Source organism: Pyxicephalus adspersus, chromosome 4 (assembly GCF_032062135.1).
Source record: "Pyxicephalus adspersus chromosome 4, UCB_Pads_2.0, whole genome shotgun sequence".
Taxonomy (NCBI): domain Eukaryota; kingdom Metazoa; phylum Chordata; class Amphibia; order Anura; family Pyxicephalidae; genus Pyxicephalus; species Pyxicephalus adspersus.
Window position 1 is genome coordinate 147,591,736 of NC_092861.1, and position 20,384 is coordinate 147,612,119.

At 38.2% G+C, this 20,384-nt stretch overlaps 2 protein-coding genes across 2 annotated transcripts; one reads left to right on the top strand and one right to left on the bottom strand.

The window, feature by feature from the left end:
- Nucleotides 1–6,973: 6,973 nt before the first annotated feature.
- Nucleotides 6,974–8,773, top strand: LOC140329911 (homeobox protein Mix.2-like). Its single transcript, XM_072410302.1, has 3 exons — nucleotides 6,974–7,109; nucleotides 7,493–7,749; nucleotides 8,114–8,773. Exons 1-3 carry the CDS (start codon nucleotides 6,974–6,976, stop codon nucleotides 8,771–8,773), a joined length of 1,053 nt encoding a protein of 350 aa, XP_072266403.1.
- Nucleotides 8,774–14,534: 5,761 nt separating this feature from the next.
- Nucleotides 14,535–17,506, bottom strand: LOC140330163 (homeobox protein Mix.2-like). Its single transcript, XM_072410474.1, has 3 exons — nucleotides 16,370–17,506; nucleotides 16,047–16,285; nucleotides 14,535–15,740 (listed from the first exon to the last, which is right to left on the bottom strand). Exons 1-3 carry the CDS (start codon nucleotides 16,518–16,520, stop codon nucleotides 15,042–15,044), a joined length of 1,089 nt encoding a protein of 362 aa, XP_072266575.1. The 5' UTR covers nucleotides 16,521–17,506; the 3' UTR covers nucleotides 14,535–15,041.
- Between the last annotated feature and the right edge of the window lie 2,878 nt (nucleotides 17,507–20,384).

The following is a 20,384-nucleotide window of genomic DNA, read 5'->3' on the forward strand; positions in this document are numbered from 1 at the left end:
TGCTGTGTGCTACTAATCACCCTACTCCAATGTTATGTTGATTATGTAAACAAGGGCATGGTGTGATTTTAGCAGGATCAAAGGGTAAATCTAAGTTTATGTTTGCTTAAAATGTTTTTAGCATAAAAAATACAAATGCCTGAAAAAAGTAAAGTGCAATTACCACATCTAATGATCTGTGCTAAAAAACATTTTTTTGTTTTGTGTCTTTACAGGCAGGATGCATTTTAAGCAGTTGTTGCCTGACGGGGTACACATGGTACAAATGGGGTGTTTTCTGTGCAATAGTGGACTTACCATTATTAATAATAAACGGGATTTATATAGCACCAACATATTACGCAGCACTGTACAATAAATATAGGTTGACAGATATAGACAGTGACATAGGACGAGGAGAGGACCTTGCCCTGAAGAGCTTACAATCTAAGAGGATTTAGCAAACAGCGGGCCCCTGTACAGAATTAACTTGGGTTCCTGCACCTGTGGGAGCCCTTGTTGGTTGAGGAGGATCCAGGGCCCTTAAGGTGCGTACACACTTCCAATTTTTATCGTTCCAATCGAACGACGAACGATCGATTGGGCAAAAAATAGTTCGTAAAAAAGTAACCAACGACGCCGACGAACGAGGAAAGTCGCTGGAAACGAACGACCGGACCGACGGATCGGATTGGACGACGATCGTTGAACATAGTTCGTGTGTACGGTCGTTCGTTGATCGTCCATGGGCTGGGCATGCGTAATGAACGAACGTTCGTTCACTTTCCTGTCGTGCACATAGTTCCTCTATCGCTCAAACGATCGTATCTATTGTGTGTACAATATCTACGAACGATCGTGTCGTTATCTCTATGTGCAGGATCGGTGCTATACGATCGTTCGTATATATCGTGCATGAACGTTCGTCGTTCGTTTTCCAACGATAATAAATGGAAGTGTGTATGTAGCTTTAAGCAGTGGCACACTTTGCACCTCCCTATTGCAGCCCCTGCTTCAGTGCATCTATAGCTCCTTATCAATGTCAGTCAATAGAACAAAAGCCACAAAGCAGCTGCCTTATCTAGGATCTCATTCTGCTCTAATCTGTCTCTGCATATAAGCTCTATGGGCCTGATTTAAAAAAGCTCTCTAAAGCTACGTACACACTTCAGATTTTTATCGCCCGATAATCGGCATCGGCCAATTATCGGGCGAAAATCTGCCGTCTGTACAGTCGGTGTCGTCCATCGTCCGGACGACCGACCTGCCGGATCCACGGACGATGGACGACAGCCGATCGTAATGAAAGTGAAGGGGAGAGCGCGCAGCAGGGTGTCGCTCCGTCGTTCTCCCCCTCCCCTCTCCATAGAGCATGAACGGTGCTGTATGTACAGCACCGTTCATGCATCGTGCACTCCCTTGTCGTTGGAAAGGATCGTGAAAGATCCTTTCCAACGACAAAAATTGGCAGTGTGTACGCAGCTTAAGGCTGGAGAAGATACACTTATCAGTGGAGCTGGGTGATCCAGAAACCTGTAATGGATCTGGTCCAGGATTCAAAACATTTGCTAGCAAGTAGCAAATGACTTTGTTGAGCTTCACTGATGAAAGTGTATCCTCTCCAGCCTTGGAGAGCCTTAATAATTCAGGCCCTATATTCTAATAATATAGAATAGATAGCATTGCATGAGATACTTTATGATGCAGAGACACTAAATCATATATTATATAGGAAAAAGAGACAGTATAAAACCCCATACAGATGTCTGTCCCTGTAAATTACCATGCAAAATTGTGACATATGAACAAAAGGGCTGTACACATTCTGTTATATGGAGAGGGGAGGAAGAGCATGCAGCACCCCGTTCTTCTTCCATAGGAATGAACAGCAGTGGTTCTCAGGATGATCATTTATTAATCTGTAACAGAAAATTATAAAAGATCTTGTTGTGGACATGTCAGATCTCTACCCCAGAAATGCAGAACCATTTATCTCCGGTGACTAATATCTGACCTGCTTATGTAGCTCAAATTAATATATAGAACATGCAAGATACACACATTACATACACACCATAGTGAATAAACCTTGATAGAGTACATGCAAATTATAGAAGATATAATAACAGTACATGCATACAACATATTCTCCTAGACTGGAGGAGATAGACTATCATGGCAGAACCTAGTGGAAACCTGGAATCGATTTGCTATTAGTTGGCAAATGTTTTCAGTCCTGGACCAGATCCATTGCAGGTTTGCTGAATCAGTCCCATTGATTCTCAACCTTTTAACATGGGAGGACCCTTGAAAAGACTTTCAGGTCTTCATGGATCCCCCGCTATAATTACTATATCCACAGTTTACAGTAATTTAGTGTGGTGGTCAGTGGGAAGAATTCCTTTTATAGTGCTGCCATTGGGAAGAATGTCATCCTAAAAGATCATTAGTGTCACTTAAACTGACCTGAGAGGTGCAAATTGCTCAAGGAATTGCTCTAGCAACCTTCGCAGGAACACTGAATGAGAAACTCTGATCCATCCTCTCCAGTTGTGGAGAACATTGATAAATCAAGCCCTTTGTGTATTAAAATGGATTTTCCTTTACCTTCTGTCTCATAAACACAATAGGACGTTAGAGGGATTTTTCCAAAATGTGGGAAATCCATCCAAGCTATACTATTGTTCCCAACATAAATCTTCCCATTGCAAGAATTTACTTTAACACTTGTATTAGGGACAATTTTAGATTTCTGCTCACTTTTTATAACATTCTATAACAATGATCAGTAGTACACACAGAATTGTAAATCTCCATACTCTCATTAATGGGCACATAGACAATAATTAAAACTTGATTATCCAACCCTCACCTACTCGATCCAAAAATGTAGCCTGAGGATACACTTTTACCACTGTACACATTATGGTAAATGGCTAAGCATGGCGGCTCAATGGTTAGCATTCTGGCCTTTGTAGCACTGGTTCACAGGTTTGAATCTTGGCCAGGACTCTATCTGCATGGAGTTTGCTCCGGTTTCCTCCCACATTCCAAAAACATGGAGTTAGTTAATTGTCTTCCACCTTAAATTGCCCCCTTAAATTTTAGATTTCCGCTCACTTGCCATTTCTATAACAATGATCACTAGTACACACAGAATTGTAAATCTCCATACTCTCATTAATGGGCACATAGACAACAATTAAAACTTGATTATCCAACCCTTCCCTACTCTATCCAAAAATATAGCCTGAGGATACACTATGGATACACTATGATAATGACATATGACTATGGTAGGGGCATTAGAATGTGAGCTCCTTTGACATGACTTTGGGCTTTGTACACTGCTGCGTACTAGATGGTGCTATATAAATACTGTGTAATAATAATAAGCCTAGAATAAAATATCATTACACAATCCAAGTGCAGCAATTTACTTGATTCTATATAATAAAGAGCAGCTTTACTCAACTATTTTACCCAAATTAAACCCTTGAAATTAATTTAATGAGAGAAATGCCCTCATTATGGTGATACCCAGGAAAAATGCCATTGATAGTGTTAAGCAAAATGCCATCCTTCTAGATCTCTGGTGTCGTTCCACTGGGTCTGCCAAATGGCATTGAAACAAGAACTGTGCCCACACCATTGGATGGGAGTCCAATAGAGCCTTCAACAACCCCTGGAGGAACCCTGGGGTTCCATGGAACTCTGCATAAGAGAGGGTGATATTGAGTTTTATAGTACAGAAGCATTGTCATTAATAAAGTACAAGCATAGTAATATAATATAGTATTATATATATAACATCTTATATTGTTACATACTTTTTTTGAACTCTCTTACAAATTTCTGGCCTCTAATAATGCTTTGGAGAAAACAATTGGCGAAGTGCAATCAAAGGCAAAAAAATGAAACAACAACAAGAAAATCACTATAGCTTTATTTGATTCCTTTTCCTATATAATATATGATTGCAATAAATAAATACCAACCAGCTAGTAATACATAAAAATACTATATATTATTCACTATTATACTCAGTAAGCATATATTATACAACATAATACTCTACTAGGTAATATATATATATATATATATATATATATATATATTTATAGTAGAAAAAAGGAAAACTGGGATTCCAAATTTAAAATTAAAGGGCTCGGATAGCATCATAATTAGATATTCTACATATATATAAAAAGTACTGAATATTATGCTTTAAAATTTGTACTTACCGGGAAAAATACTGTATATTATATAGTATTTTTATGTATTACTAGCTGATTACCCGGCGTTGGTATTTATTTATTGCAATCTTATATTATATTCGAGTAATTTTGTAGTATTTGAAGATATATTACAAAATACTATATAATATACAGTATATACTGTATATATATATATATATATATATTTATTTATTTTATTTATATGTATATATTACTCTGTATACATATGCTACATACAAGATATATAATATAATGGAATACATTGTAATGTTAATAGCTATTATACTATCAGAAATTTTTTGGAACATCCTCAGAACTCACCAGTTTGTTTGTTTTTTTTCTTTTTCCATTTTCTATTTTAAATGTTTTTATTGAAGGTTTTTAAATAAAAGAAGATAAACATGTGGGATATAATGATAAAATCTTTGAAGCATCTGACATTACCCAAAGATGTATAATAATCAGGAATTACCAGTCCGCCAAGACAAAAACTGTTTTCTGATAATGAACAAGATATTATAAATATAATATCATATAGAATTTGGCATCACATAATGGCATGACCAATAAAAAAGTATTAGGTATGGAAGGTAATGGTATGGAGGGTCCAACAATTAAATAAAACTACCTAACCCAGGTACAAGATCCAAGGAGCCCAGGTTAAGTTTTTACAGTTTTAAAGATCATGTTTTAAGATAAATCCTAAATCTCATTATCTTCTGTAAACTCATTATGTTTCAGAAGCAGCAGACGAAGCCCTGTGTGTAACCAACCAGACACTAATGTTGGAATATGTATGGTGTGAGCATAGGTGAGTGCCTTCAGCTACTCGCACCTTTTATGATGAATGGCTCAGACCTGCACAACGTCTGATTCCACTACACATTAGGGTCTGGACAACCAGGATGCTACTTCAACCGGGGAGGAAAAAAAAACATTTATTTAGTAAGATGATGGAAATAAGAATCAATGAAACATAATTGCCACAGTCAGATCAGATCAATTCTGAATATTTCAGTATGCATTGCAGTCAGATCAGAATAATTCTGAATATTGCATTATGCACATTGCAATATTAGAGGGTCTTTAAGACTCAAACTGATATTTCAGTTTATTCTGGATGCTCTTTAACCACATGCAGGTTTCATCTATCTCTCTCCTGGTGAAATTTATGAGTTCCCACTTGTGCACAACAGTTGTGGCCATTATGAGGGGCTATTATCATCTCTGTGCTAAGTTTCCAGGGTCTATACACCTGATGTGCACATACTAGAGGGCCCCCATTATCACTGTACTCCTATTTTTTCCTTTATTTTATTATTTATATTGTATTCATGGATCTGCAAAGCTGCTGCACCCATCATGAGGAGTTCACAATATTCCTACACTGAGTTTATAAGTCTGTACACCTGCTGTACCCAAGATAAAGGGATCCCCATCATCCTGGCACTAACAATCCAGGTCTGTACACCTACTGTGCGCATTATGAGGCGTTCCTGGCATCCCTACAATAAGTTTCTAGGTATTGCACACTTGCAATATCCACTGTCCATGCAAACCTAATATACTGTAAAAATATTACCAGTTGCCTATCTCTCTCAGATAGCCAGAGATTAAAGTACTTAATGATTCCCTTTGATTTCAACATTTCCATGTCTAATGTTTGGGGTCAGAGACAGGAATATAGTATTTTCAGATAGACTTTAGCAATGATATCAGAAGTCCTACAGTAAAATACATGGTCAGGGTTGGGGATTGTGCACCACATTGGACAGAATATGGCTAAAGAAGGGGTTCAGTGCTGTCTGTGATACCTTTTTTATTTACAGGAACAATCTCATATCTCTTTATATCAGTATGAGAGTGGCAGCGAATTACCCTCCTCTCCAGCTATATGGGATAGAGATAGATAGATAGATAGATAGATAGATAGATAGATAGATAGATAGATAGATAGATAGATAGATAGATAGATAGATAGATAGATAGATAGATAGATAGATAGATAGATAGATAGATAGATAGGGAGAGAAAGAGATAATCTTAAGTAAATATACAATACACCACAATGTAATATAATTATAAATTACTTTGCACCCTAATGCACTCCTATTTATCGTTTGGTATTCCCATGCTCTTGGATTGGTGCCTAAATGATCTTAGATGTGAAAATAGATGGGGGTCCCAGAGTCTTCCTGAGGCATCTGTTGTGTTAACAGGAATGCCTTCACCCCAAAGATGTGTATTTGATTATGTGCACATTTCTGGATGGATGGATGGATAGACATGGAAATATAGAGATAATGATAATTTTGAAACAACTTCAAACCACATCAGAATGTATTATAAACTATACCATACTATAGTTGATAATACATTGCACTCCTAATACATTCTTTCTTAGGGGTTTATTATTTAAATTCATACAGATTTGGCCCTAATTGTTTTTATTTGTGTGTATGCTAGACTTATTAAGTGTGCCCTAACCCTTGAGATGTGTATTCAATCCTATTGTGTGTACATCCCTGCAGGAAATAATAACTGGACTCTCTAACCTGGGGACAATAGCGTCTACCTGTAGAGCACCTCAGCCACCCTTATTCACATCCCCAGGGAACATTTCACACCTCATTACTTTGTGCTGTCTGACTTGCCCTGAAAGGTATTTAAAAGGGGAAACAGAGTGCCATGGAGCACACAAAGTTCACAGTCAAGCACAAGGAGGATAGATCCAGAACTAAAGGTCCAGCCAGATAATGGCTGGGTACCCTGAAGACCCGGAGGACTATTTTCCAGGATGCTTTCCAACTAGCCCTGACCAGATGGCTTTTACTGACCCCCAGGTCCAGTATGATGAGTTTGGATTGGACTTTGAGACAAATTGTGCAAAGGGTAAGTGTATTCATTAATCAGCCAATGCACAGTTATGGAACACTTTGGGTATCTGGCTTAGGTAGAATTGTAGGTCTCTAGAGGTTTTTCTAGCCTTCATTATTACAAAAATATATATATATATATATATAAAGATTGATTTTTTTTGGAATGAGACCACTAAAAAATGGAACAAGCTGAAAAGGAGACCTTCTTCTAAAAACAATAGTTTTATCTTGCTTCAGTGCATTCTCAAACTTGTTCCAAGCCAAGGATTTAAAAAATATTGAATCAGCATGATCTGGATGCCCATCATCTAACATCTGTGTGTATCCTGAAGAATGTGTCGTTATAAAGTGCCAACCTTCTGCTGAGATTCTAAAAGTTTAATGTTTTACCTACAGAAGAAGAACCGTCCACCAGCAACCAGAGTTCCCTCCAATCCCTGGGATCTAAGAATATGAAGCATAACAAGCAGATGGTGGTCATTGCTCCCATACCTATGGACCAAGCTTCTATGTCACAGCGTAGGAAGAGGACAGTATACAGCCAGGAGCAGCTGGATATCTTGGAGGAGTTTTTCCAGGGAAATATGTACCCAGACATTCACCACAGAGAAGAGCTAGCCAAAAAGATTCGTATCCCAGAGTCCAGGATCCAGGTATGTGGAATACTGACCATCATTTATGGATATATTTCTTACAAAGACAAACTAGAACCCCTTTGTAGTTCATGTAGTGAATCATGATCTTCCTCTATTTTTCTAGTAAACATGTTTTAACCTCCCCTTCCCTGCTTCCAAGGGAAAATCCCTCATTGCTGATTCACTTTCCATTCATCCTCTTTACTTATTCCCCTACTTGTCGATCCATAACGTTAGGTTCTTCTTTATTGTTTCATAAGCCGATGCTCCTCCAAGGCTTCTAATGTTCTAACATTTCTCCCCCCGTTCATATGACTGTCTCCTTCCATTTGATGGTCCCTCTTTAACTATATTCCTCAGCTTTGACCTTTGTTTTTTACAGGTTTGGTTTCAGAACAGGAGAGGAAAAGCGAGACGTGAAAAAGGCAAATCCACCTATTTCAAAAATGCAAACATAGATTATGCCAACAACCAGCAACCAGCCATTAATTATTCTACAGAATCCATTCCAAACCATTCAATGGCTGTCTCTGAACAAGTCCAGGTTATGGTTCCCCAGCAAAATCAACCCATGATGAGTTTATCTCAAGATGTGTATAACCAAGCTCCTGAGGTTCCCCTCTACCCTAATTATTCTTCTCCAATTCCTCAGAAGATGTTTATGATAAATCAAGCCAACATGTACCAAGGAAATACATCGGTCAACAACCAACAGCACATGTACAAAAACATGGCACCCATCATAAGCGGCAAGGGTGTCAACTTGAGCAGAAGAGCCTATTTGCCTCGGTCTGATTATATGATGGGCCCACCCAACAAGACCATCACTCCGGGGATGAATGTCATCATCCCAACAATCCCACCATCTTCAGCAGCTGGGAACCGCTACGGAGTCAGTCCTTATATCAGGCAGGCGCCATACTCTGTGCCAGCCATGCAAGGTGACTTCTTCAAGGAAATGTCTGATACTGATTCTGGCGTTGACAGGTCTCCTGATTGTGATTCCAAAGATAGCAATTCACCTGTCCTCTCTGTCCTGTAAAATGGTCACAGCACCAATAAGTTTAAAGAATTGAGGAGGATTTTTGATGTTATGAAATTATTGAGACAAAATGATTACTAAAAGCTGAAACTGCTGTTATGAAATATCTGATATAATTCTTGATAATTTGTAACTGCCACTTGTTTTTCAACCATGAAGAAAAGACTTTAGGATGCCAACTTATTTTTAGTTTCAGGTTTTTGCATTGTTGAGATGAAAAGCTTAAACATAGCCTAAGGCTATGAAAAGATTTAGTAATTGTAAACCAAGTCTATGCAAGACAAAAAGTAATTCTGTTGTCCTGACAAATAATGACCATCTAGTGCAAGGATCCATTAATTTGTACAGCAGCGCAATAATTTGTATATACAACTGTAATTGTTAGTGTAAATAAAACCATGTAATATATGTAATGCAGTGTTTTTTTCAATAAAACTTTGAAAACGCAGAATTGTATGTGTTTTTGTTGCACAGATTTTGGATTGTGGTCATGCAAAGAACTGTGGGTCAGATTTACTGAAGCTCTCCAAGACTGGAGAACATAGAAAATCAAACCTGAAATGGCAATCTTAAAAATAATTTGCTATTGGTTAGTAAATGTTTTCATTCATGGACCAGATCCATTGAAATATTCTGGATCTCCCATGGTAGTCTATCTTTTCCAGTCTTGAAGAACTTTAATACACAGCTCCAACATTGTTTACCAAAATAACTATATTTCAATGTTTTTAGTACTGAATATATAGTTTTGTAATGAGGTGTATCATACTGGTCCGCAGCAACCAATCAAAAATGACATTTTCTATATAATATGCACTAAATGAATTCTGATTGGTTTATATATGCTCCTGGGCTTCTCCTTTATTATAAACAAATTAAATTAAATTGTTTTGTGTTTTATGGGAAATGTTGAGATAAGAACTAAAATATTTTACAGTTTGAAAAACAGTTTTGAAATCTGAAACAATTTACAGGGTTTTTCCTTAAAAAACATTTCTCTGATCTTTAGGGATACCTGAAAGTAAATTGAATTATCTAACATAAATAACTTGTTGTTACTAGATTTCAATGGTCACTTCCTGACACCAGTGCTGCTTTACGGAAGTGCACAGAAAGAGTATGTAAGGTGAAAGAAGACATTTAAATATAAAGATCTGTGAATAGGGAGGACAGAGAGAAGGAGAAATGACATTATCACGCCTATAGACCAAAATAAGGATTTACTGGAGATGGTGATTACCTAGTGAGGTCACTCACAATATCTCTCTCTGTAACCTTAACAGAAACCTCTAGGTGAGCCTTTCCTGTAACACTGTAAATGCTGCTCACTTATTCATTTATTCCTGGAATTGATCACAAATTGATCACAAAAGATTGTTTCCAGTGACAATTATCCTATGCATAAGGCCTAATATAATTTATCCTTGCAAACTTAAAGTAGACCTAAACACAAAGTTTTTACTATACCTAAAAGGGTAGACAACCTATTCATTTAAAGTATAAATATTCTTGTTTTTAAATGCAACACCCTTTAAAAAATAAATGGGTGAAACGCCTCGCCTCAGCGATCAAGGCACAGTGGGTGCACAGATCCTCCAGGGATACCTACGTCACACATCCCAGGAGGCTCCGGTGCATGCCCGAGATTAGGCATACGCAGTGTGATCGGCTCTCCTTTTCCCCCCCATTACAGCAGACTATGTCACATGATCTCATACCTGCGCAGTGCGAGATCAGGCGACATAGCCAGAAGAAGGAAGAAGAAGACTTCTTCCTCCACGCTGGGATGAAGAATTCCAGGATGGCGTGGGACCCAATTGAGGAAAGGTTTAGCTTGATCCAGGTATCTGCGAAATTAAAGGTAAGTGTGATTTTTTAAAATTTTCTATTTGGTTCTGCCTTAGCACCAACCCTCCCAACATATACCCATCATACCAAACTTTTCTGTAACACATCAGCCCTAACACTAGGTCAATGGAACCTTAACTTGTAACAACAATACTCTTTGTAACCCATACACCAACCTCTTCTGTTACCCCAAGTCTCCCTGTACCCACAACCAGAAAAACAGAAAAGAATTTAGTTCACTTTAATATTCCTTCTCTCCTTGGGGTATTCATACTTTTCCCTTACCCCCTGCCACTCGCTTCCAGCTGAAGACTTAAATCCAGTACATCCAGGTTTGGGGGAGCACATGATACGTACCCCTTCATATTATGATAGAGCATTGGGTGCCCAAGTTGGGACCCTCAGGCCCTTTTTCAAGTGGATGATGAATGTTAACAAGCATATTGTTTAGCACTCTGGCCTTTGCAGTGCTGGGTCCCTGGTTCCAATCGCAGCCAGGACACTATCTGCATGGAGTTTGCAGGTTCTCCCTGTGTTTGCGTGGGTTTCCTCCCACATTCCAAAAACACTCAGTTAATTGGCTTCTCCTAAAAATGACCTTAGACTGTATTAAAGACATATAACTATGGAAGGGACATTAGATTGTAAGCCCCCTTGAGGTACAGCTAGTGATATGACTATCGACTTTGTAAAGTGCTGCATAATATGTCTGAGCCACTGGCATTAAGTTTTTTTCATATTGTAAAACCATATATTTAAGCTAGTGTTAAATTATTTGCTAAAAATAATTCCTGTTGTGCTCAGGCCTGAAGAAATGAAGCTCTGGTAACACACAGCTGACACAACTAACATACAACCATTATATTTTTGTTTTTGGTTAGTGCCACATCCAACATATAAGGTGTTATGAATAGTTTGCATATTGGAAAATCAATAGCCTGTTCACACTCTTTTCCTTCCTGGCAGACTGACTGGCATAGGATGAATGCCACACCATTTGTTAATGAAAGAACCCAATGTACTGCCATGTTAGAGGTGTGAATCCACACACTGATTATGGATTAAGAAAAAGGGCCATAAAGCCCAAATAAACAAAAACAAATAGGGGAAAAAATAAAAGTTTATGTAAGAGGATTAGGGTGAATATTCTGAAATATTATCAGGAGACAATTACCACCAAGCTGGCACAAGATGGTGCCATAACCCCAGCAGAGCTCTGACTTTATGACATTCACCTTCAGTGAATGATGAACGCCACCTGCTAATCATTTTCATAAATATGGGCCAGTAACAGGGCAGACATAGGCAGGTGCAAAGTGTGCCACTGTATGAGGGCCCCGGACCATCAGCATGGGCTGTGGTGGGAACCCCATGTCAGTTTGACAAAGGGACCCTAAGTCAGTCCTGCACAGGGGCCCATTGTTGGCTACATCCATGACTGGAAAGTAACATTTCAAAAGTGTTGTTGATTATAAAAATGTCTCTTAGGACTAAACGTAACAAACTGCACAGCTGATCCTCAATTTTATAAATGGAGTGAAGTGAATAAAATAAATTATCTAAAAAATTGTTATGAACAGACTGTTTGTCCCTTTATTAAAAAAAAAACCCACAGCAACCCTTATAAGTTGCAGTGTCAGTTACCATTGCAATGTTGGAATCAGTACAATGATGCCATAGAGCAGAGTTTCTAAACCTGGGTTCCTCCAGAGGGTGGAAGGGCTCCTTGAGCAATTTGTGACTACCTGGTCAGTTTAAGTGACCCAATGATCTTTTTGCCTATCTGTAAGGGTGACATTCTTCCCAATGACCAGCAATGTAAGAGGAATTTTTCCCAATGACCTCCATGCTAATATACTGTGAGATATAGTAATTATAGAAGGGGTTCACCAAAATTTATTTCAAGGGTTCCCCCATATTAAAAAGGTCATGAAAGGCTGCATTACAGTAACATTCTGCAATTAAAGGGGATTAAACGTGGGTTTTAAGTTAATATATTTTGCTATTTTTCTTTGATAATATCCAGTGCAGAGGGAAAAATAATATAGAATCTGTAAAATGCATATAAAAATTGTGACTGCTACATTACTGGTTGCATATCTTATCTTGGTTGTAATTGGTCAATTAGTATGTATTGGTCCATGCTGGGACTACATCTGTACTATCTGATGTATATTGGCTGTTTCTATGAATATATTTGAATTTGGGTAATCATCTGAGGGTTTACTCCTACATTTCTCTGTTATTTGTTTTCTTTTGGTCTATAGAATAAAATATGGGACTTGACTTGTACCAGTGGTGTGTATGTTGTTGGCCTTTAAAGTCCCATCTTTTGGTTTTCATCTGTTTTCCTAAGTGTATATATAACCTGAGGTTCAACTGTTCAGCTCTATTAATACCTTGATATTTCTTGTGTTATTTGATTATCTTAAAGTGAAAAGTTTCAGCCCCGCTGATTTATTTTGCTGGTTGTGGTCTACCAATAAAAGTCAGTTTTATGGAAGTAATATTCCATATAATAATCATTTATCCACTGTGCTAAGAGGAGCCCATCCATTGTGCTAACAGTTGTCACTGCAATAAAGTATTTAAAGGATGAAGTCACAAAAATTTTTTTTTTGTTTTAGATAAAGCAAGGAAGGGGGTTTAGCTCCTGTTAAAGAGGCCCTATCATCACATTTTCAACATCATGTAAAAAGATGCTCCTTTTTCTTTTTAGAGGAAAACGTCACACCTGTGCCGTGCGAGATTGGGTGACGTCAGGGGAAACTGAAAGAAGATGGCGGCGTTGGATGGAAAGTCAATTTTATTATCCAGTATTTATATAGTGCCGACATATTACACAGCGCTGTACAAAAACCATAGTCATGGCTCTAGCTGCCCCTCAAAGGAGCTCACAATCTAATGCCCCTATCATGTAATTAATACAAACTAAGGTCAATTTATGAGGGAAGCCAATTAACCTAACTGCATATTTTTGGAATGTGGGAAGAAATTAGAGTACCCAGAGGAAACCCACACAAACACGGGGAGAACCTGCAAACTCCATGCAGATGGTGTCCTGGCCGAAATTTGAATCTGGGACCCAGCGCTGCAAAGGCCAGAGTGCTAACCACTGAGCGGCCCTGTTATTTGCAAAATCTCCCCTTGGGACAAAATAAATGAGGACGAGGTGAAATGAACTATTGGTGACAGGCTCTGTTTTTAGATCTTAGCATTTTTGTCTGTTCCTGTCAGCCTAAAGCCCAGCAAAGTGGTATTAAGCTGCGTACACATGTCAGATTTTTATCGCCCGATAATCGGCATCGGCCAAATATTGGGCGAAAATCTGCCGTGTGTACAGTCGGTGTTGTCCATCGTCCGAACGACCGTCCTGCCGGATCCACGGACGATGGACGACAACCGATCCTAATGAAAGGGAAGGGGGAGAGCGCGCAGCAGGGTGCCGCTCCGTCGCTCTCCCCCTCCCCTCTCCATAGAGCAAGCACCGTTCATGCATCGTGCAGTCCCTTGTCGTTGGAAAGGATCGTGAAAGAAGCTTTAGTTAGGGCCTTTGCGTGGTTTCTTAGCTGTCTAATGTCTGTTGGGGATATATACTCCTATTTTTGAGCAAGGAGTGATAGGAAATCTCCCCAACTGAGAAACAAAGACAGGACTTTTTTAGGGATGGGTAAGGAATAAGACTTCTGATAAGGAACTTGTTACTTCCTGTGACAACCTTTCTGGTATCTCAAGGACAGGAAATGAACAGGAGAAAATCAATTCTATTGGGTTCAAAGACAGGAATAAAACATTTGACGCAATTTTACCTCACCTCCAGAAAATAATAAAATTTGGATGAAGCAATTTTTAAAAAAATGCAGTTTTTGTTCCATAGAAAGAAACATTTTTAACTGTTTAATGCAATCTTTATTTCAAATCAAAAAACATGAAAAAAGTTTTAACATTACAAATATAATTAAATAACACATAAACACACATTAAATACAATTTTTACACTGTTTCCTTACAAATTGGACAGGTAAAGATAAATTAATAGGATTTAGGGGCCAGCAATGGAAAAGTTTTTGGGGTCAAGTGAATGGGCTATTTTCAAATTATTCTACTAACTGAATCCTCTGAAATTCGCTGGTGGTGAATTCTATGGTCCTGATTTTCTAAAAGTCTCCTAATAAACCAATCACTCGTTCTCACACCTAATGGCCAATTGCCATAAGCGCACAGTAGTCACTATAGAAAATGGATAGCAAAGAAACAAAATTCAATAAAATAAAAATAAAAGAAAAGGGGTCAAAATGCAAGGGAAAGTAAATGGATATCTAATTTCCTAAAAAGTGCTGAACTATCAATAAATTATACAAATAAAGAAAAATATATACAAAAAAAAAAAGTCATGCAAAATTGGGCATAATATGCTCCATCACAGACTGTTGAGTACAGAGGTGAGGTCTTCTTCCCAATCAGATCCGCATTCTGTGGCTATCTCGCTCACTCCAGAGTCAGATATGGGTGACGTTTGCTTGCCGATTTCGCACTGAAGAGCTGGCACTGGATAACGTTGTCTCTGGATGGGAAACGGATAAGGTCCAAAGCAATCTTCTGAATCTGTAGATACTGAAGCTGTTGGAAAATTCATGCTTAGTTCTTGAGTAACAGTCCTGTTGGGTGGGAAGTTCGAATAATCCATCGCATAATTCATATTTGTTGCGAATTGTCCTCCATTAGGATTTACTCCTTGGTTGTTGAAGCCCATGTTTGGGTTCACATGATTGTAAAAATGCTGCTGGTTTACCGCGGGCAGGTTAGATACCATAGGTTGCTGATAAACCCTGGATGATGATCCCTGGTCCATGACTGGCATATGTCTAGGCATTTGGCAGGGGTATTGAGTAAATCCAGGGAATTCAGACTGTTGGTAAATTTCCTGATGGGGGTTGATCATTGGTTGCATCCCTTCTTGGCAACTCATCATTGGTTGTTGGTGGACTTGTTGAGGTGGTGTGGAGGAATACATGTACTTGTTATCACCAACTAATTGGGAATATGATTGTTCTGCCATTGTGTTAGTTGACCTTATGCCCTTTCGCCTGGCTTTGGCTCTTCTATTCTGAAACCAGACCTGTAGAGAAACAAGAGATATCCATAAGCACATGTTACAGTGAAGCAGCTAGAAAAAGGTATAACACCATGTGGAATAATGACAAATTAGGTCATACAATAGCTATCTTTAAAATTTGAGATTAACTAATAGTTGGGATTAACTCCATGTAAATTAAAATTAAGACATATATACCAGTTATACTATGTCCCTGAATAAATAAGCCACAAAACCAAAAGTGGAGTGAATTTCCCCTAGAAGTTTTCAGAGGTTCTCAATTTCCCTGGCTGTCTGAAATAAAATGGGATACTAGTGGTGAGTACATACCTGGATCCTAGACTCGGGGAGGTACATTTGTTTGGCTAGCTGTTCCCGGTGGTGGATATCTGGGTACATGTTGGTTTTGAAGTATCTCTCCAATGTGTCCAGCTGAGCTTGATTGTAGACGGTCCTCTTCCTGCGTTGGCACACCGATGTATCCAAGATCTGGGGTTGGGTGCTCACCGCCTTGGGTGGAGAGATCTGAGGGGCTCTGAGATCACCATTGGTTGGCGAACGTACACATTCTGCAATGAGACAAAAATTAGTATATCATCCACAGATATTATAATATATAAGGCATTGCATACATGTGCTACTCCTGTACCTACCTTTCATAGCAGGCTGTTGGAAATCCGTCTTTGGTACAGTGGGCACAGTTATCCCCACCACATGAGGGGTCTGCGAGTCCGAAAACCCCACCTGACCAGCGGGGAAGTTGGAAGGGAAATAGTGTAAGACCTCTTGGCTGTAGCCATCCATCGCAAAAAGGTTCCTTTTTCCTGCTCTGGTGAACCAAATCCTCTCTGTATAAATGCTGCCTGTGTGGCTGTTCTCTGAATGCTGAGTTTTCTCCTGATCCCCTTTTATAGCAGGACAAGGGGGCGGCGACAGTGATCAAAGCCCTCAGGTGTGACAACAGCCATGAGGATAATAGAATGAGAGCCCTGGGTGTTATGTAGACACTATTGTCAAGTTCAGGTAAGACACCCATTATATCCTGCTGTGTCCAGCTAAAGACTTGAGCTTCCAATACACAAACTTATGCAAAGATCACAAAAGGTGGGTTTCCTGTCTGTACTAACAGGAAATCCCAATTCATTTCAGCCAGAGCCAGTCTGCAATACACTATGGGTGCATCTATTAGTGTTAAAGTTTTAAATAAGCAAATATGAAGAAATATAAATAAATGTTTTAAGGTGGCTGCTCAAAAAACTTGTGAGTTTAGTGAATGTATTTAATGAATTATATTCATCCTGTCCAGAAATTCACTTTGGGGGATATGTTTTCCTAAAAGTACTTTTAACAGGTTCACCAGCCATTTCCTGTTGTCGCCATAGATTAAAGGAAGAGTAAAAGATAAAACATGGAAACAGGAAATTCAAACATTATAAATATTCAGGAAAGATGAAGGCACTTTATAAATCTTTAATAAAAATAATAATAATTATAATAATTGCTGGCACCATTTATCAAAGCTTTATTTTCTTGCACAAATTCCCCAAAAATTGGATTATAAAATAAAATTTTATAATAAACATTTTTGTTCAAACTTTAATTTTAAATTCTGTGTCCCATTTGAATTGCTCTTCCATAGGCGCAACAGAACATGGGATCATTTTAGAAGATTCTAATAATATCTCTATTTTTCCCCTCCTTTTCAGTACTAATTATAATGGTCAATCATACAAATATTAAAGTTGATCCAGAGAAATAAATAAAATTTATCAGAGGTTTTAATTCTTCCTCAATTCACATAAAAGCAACAAAATAATTTTGGCATTAGAAACATTTTAATTGTTATTTAATTTAACCAGGAAAAAGATCAGTGTTTGACATGTATACCTACCAGACTGGGATGCATATGTAAATCTGTCTGTGAATGATTTATAAATTTGGATACTTTATTTCCTGTAAAGAGTAACACGTTTCTTCTGTGTTTTCTGGGGTTATGTGTATCCTAAACTTTTTGATGTGGATTCATCCTCCAGACAGTATTTTGTTGTCTATGGGGAAGGCAGAAGTGACGCCTACCTAGCAGGAGCGAACATTTGCTAATGATGCTGAGTTTAAAGTGTGTAGGAGGAGAGGGAAGGTGAGGTGTTTTGTCATCCTGTCTTCCTTCCAAGTCTCAAAACGGTCCCTTTCTTTGGCGGAGATTATGTTTAACAGGTTATGTGGATTGGGACAGGTAAATGACCCTTTACAGTGGCTAAATTAGTGTATTCCAGACATAGGTGAACACATCCCCTGTCTAAATCCAATTCAAGTGTCCTGTATATCAATCCACATCATAAACATATAAATACATATAATTCTAGCTTATCCTCAATATAAAATAAACAAGAAAAAAAATATTTAAAAACTAACTTTTATTTTTAGAGGGTTGGTTCTGTTGGTTATATGAACATGGAACCGTTTAGTTTATCTTTTTTGGTATTTTCATTTTTTATTTATCTTGTTAGTGTTTATAAATATTTTCATTGTCTGTTTTTCAGTACTGGTCTAGGCAAATGGAGCTCCTCGGAAGGAAGTCAAGTAAAGCCCACAGGACCCTTAAAAATCACTTCAGTTTCACCTTCTCCAATGTAAAAGTTGTAACATTTTGCAGCAATTTCTAGATTATTGGCAGCATTTTGAGAAATATTGTTTTGCCTATAGTGTATGTGACCTTAAGTTTCTAACTTTTCCAGAGCAAAAAACTTGGAACAATTAGTAAATGAATTTAGTTTCAGGTCATTTTTTAAATGTAAGATTATGTGCTCCTTTTTCTTTCTGTCCTAGAGATACAAGACATTAAAGGAATGATCTCAGAAAACCCCACTTTTTTGTCAGAGGAACATATACTGTATGAATTTCTTCTATTCCTGCTATGGTGATGGATCAAAATAACTTACCTTCACTTTTTGTTCCAGCAAGCATAGTCAATCAGATATATATTAAACGTGCCTGACAGAATTAAATAAAAAAAAATAACAGAGGTTTTAATCCCTTCAAATGTAGATAAAACCAACAAAATCATTTTTTATAATTTTCCTGATTAAAGCAGGAAGATGCTCATGAATGAAATAAGGGGCACACATACACACCAGACTGAGATGAAGGTGTGGACCTATCTGGGAAATATTTATATTTTGTTGCTTTTCCTGTAAGAAGTAACACATTCTATTAGTCTGGTTTGTGTGCATTGTGGATTTCCATATGGATGCATTCTCTGAATATCATCCGCTTCCTTGGAAATAGTAGTGACTTAGCTTCTGGAAGAATCTGGGTCTGGTTTTGTTCAGTTTGGACCTTGATCTGTATATGGCAAGTTTTAGAATCCAGACTAAAGTCCAAAGTTGCATAGGGATGGTGTGAGGGGCCCCGAACTGTTCTGGTTACTCACACCTTAGTGTGAAGATACCTGGACAGTAAACGTTCAGAGATCAAAGTAGATGAGAAAAAGGAATTTTAAATGGAAACCTGTTAGTGTTGCAGCTTCAGAATTGCATAGATAAACACAAGCCCCCCTGTTCTTTATACATACATATAAAGGGCCATTCTGGCTATGAGCTGCATTAATGCAAGAGTGGTATCACGTGTTAAGGTAGCCCAATTATTTTGATAATTCACAACTGGTTGGTACTTGAAAGCTATGTGCAATGGTGAGGTGCTTTCCGGGGGGGTGGGGGGTGGGGTCACGGTTACCCAAAACACCACCAATTCCTTATCACCTCAATGCCCATGTGTGAATAAGCCTTCATCCTGACTATGTACAGCACAAGGAGCTCTGATTTCCACAACCCAAAAGCTGCTATAGTAGAAAACAAACAGAAAAAAAGTAATTGCCAAATATCTATTTCAGGATACACAAATTAAAACGCCATATAATCATAATATAATGCTGTGCTGTTGATGATTGTGGATGAGGTGCTAGATTGAAAGATCTTTCAGGAGGACAAAAGTAGACATCAACCCCATTTGGGTGATATTTAAACTTTCAAACAATTGCTGTTTTTTCTTGCTTTCATCTTTTGTTGAAATAAAGTACCTTTTACCAAACTGGCCTTTGGAAACAATGGATTTTGGGTTTCATTGGGCCGGGCTTGCATTAAGTGACACAGACCAATGCAAGTGGGGTGATTGGATCCTAATACACAAAATGCACTTTGCTGCCCTGCATTCCTATTCATTTAGAATAAAACCCCAATGAGTAGCACCAGTGGCCCTTCATTTTTAATGTTGTCTTTGCCACGTAAATCGAAGCAGTGGATTGGTTTCTAAGCAATCTAGTAATTAGGAGATGCCGAGGCAATTTAAACAATTGATGCACACTTAAGACTTATTTCTGAACAATTGCCGAACAAGCAGAGTGATTGTTAAGTTCAGTTTCTAAGATGGAAAATCACTAGTGTAAACTCATCCTAAAGCCAAGTGGCCAATATGTTTTTGGATTGTGGACGGAACCCCACAAAAGCCCCATGCAGATGTTATTACTTTATTTGTTACAATGTAGAGTGAGGATTCCAGGCCTCCCTGCAGTCTAATACACATAAGCCCTCTGGTGCTGCCATTGTCCAGAATATAGACTTGTGTTCATTACACTCACTAATGAGGATAGAGACTTGATCAATACACAAGATC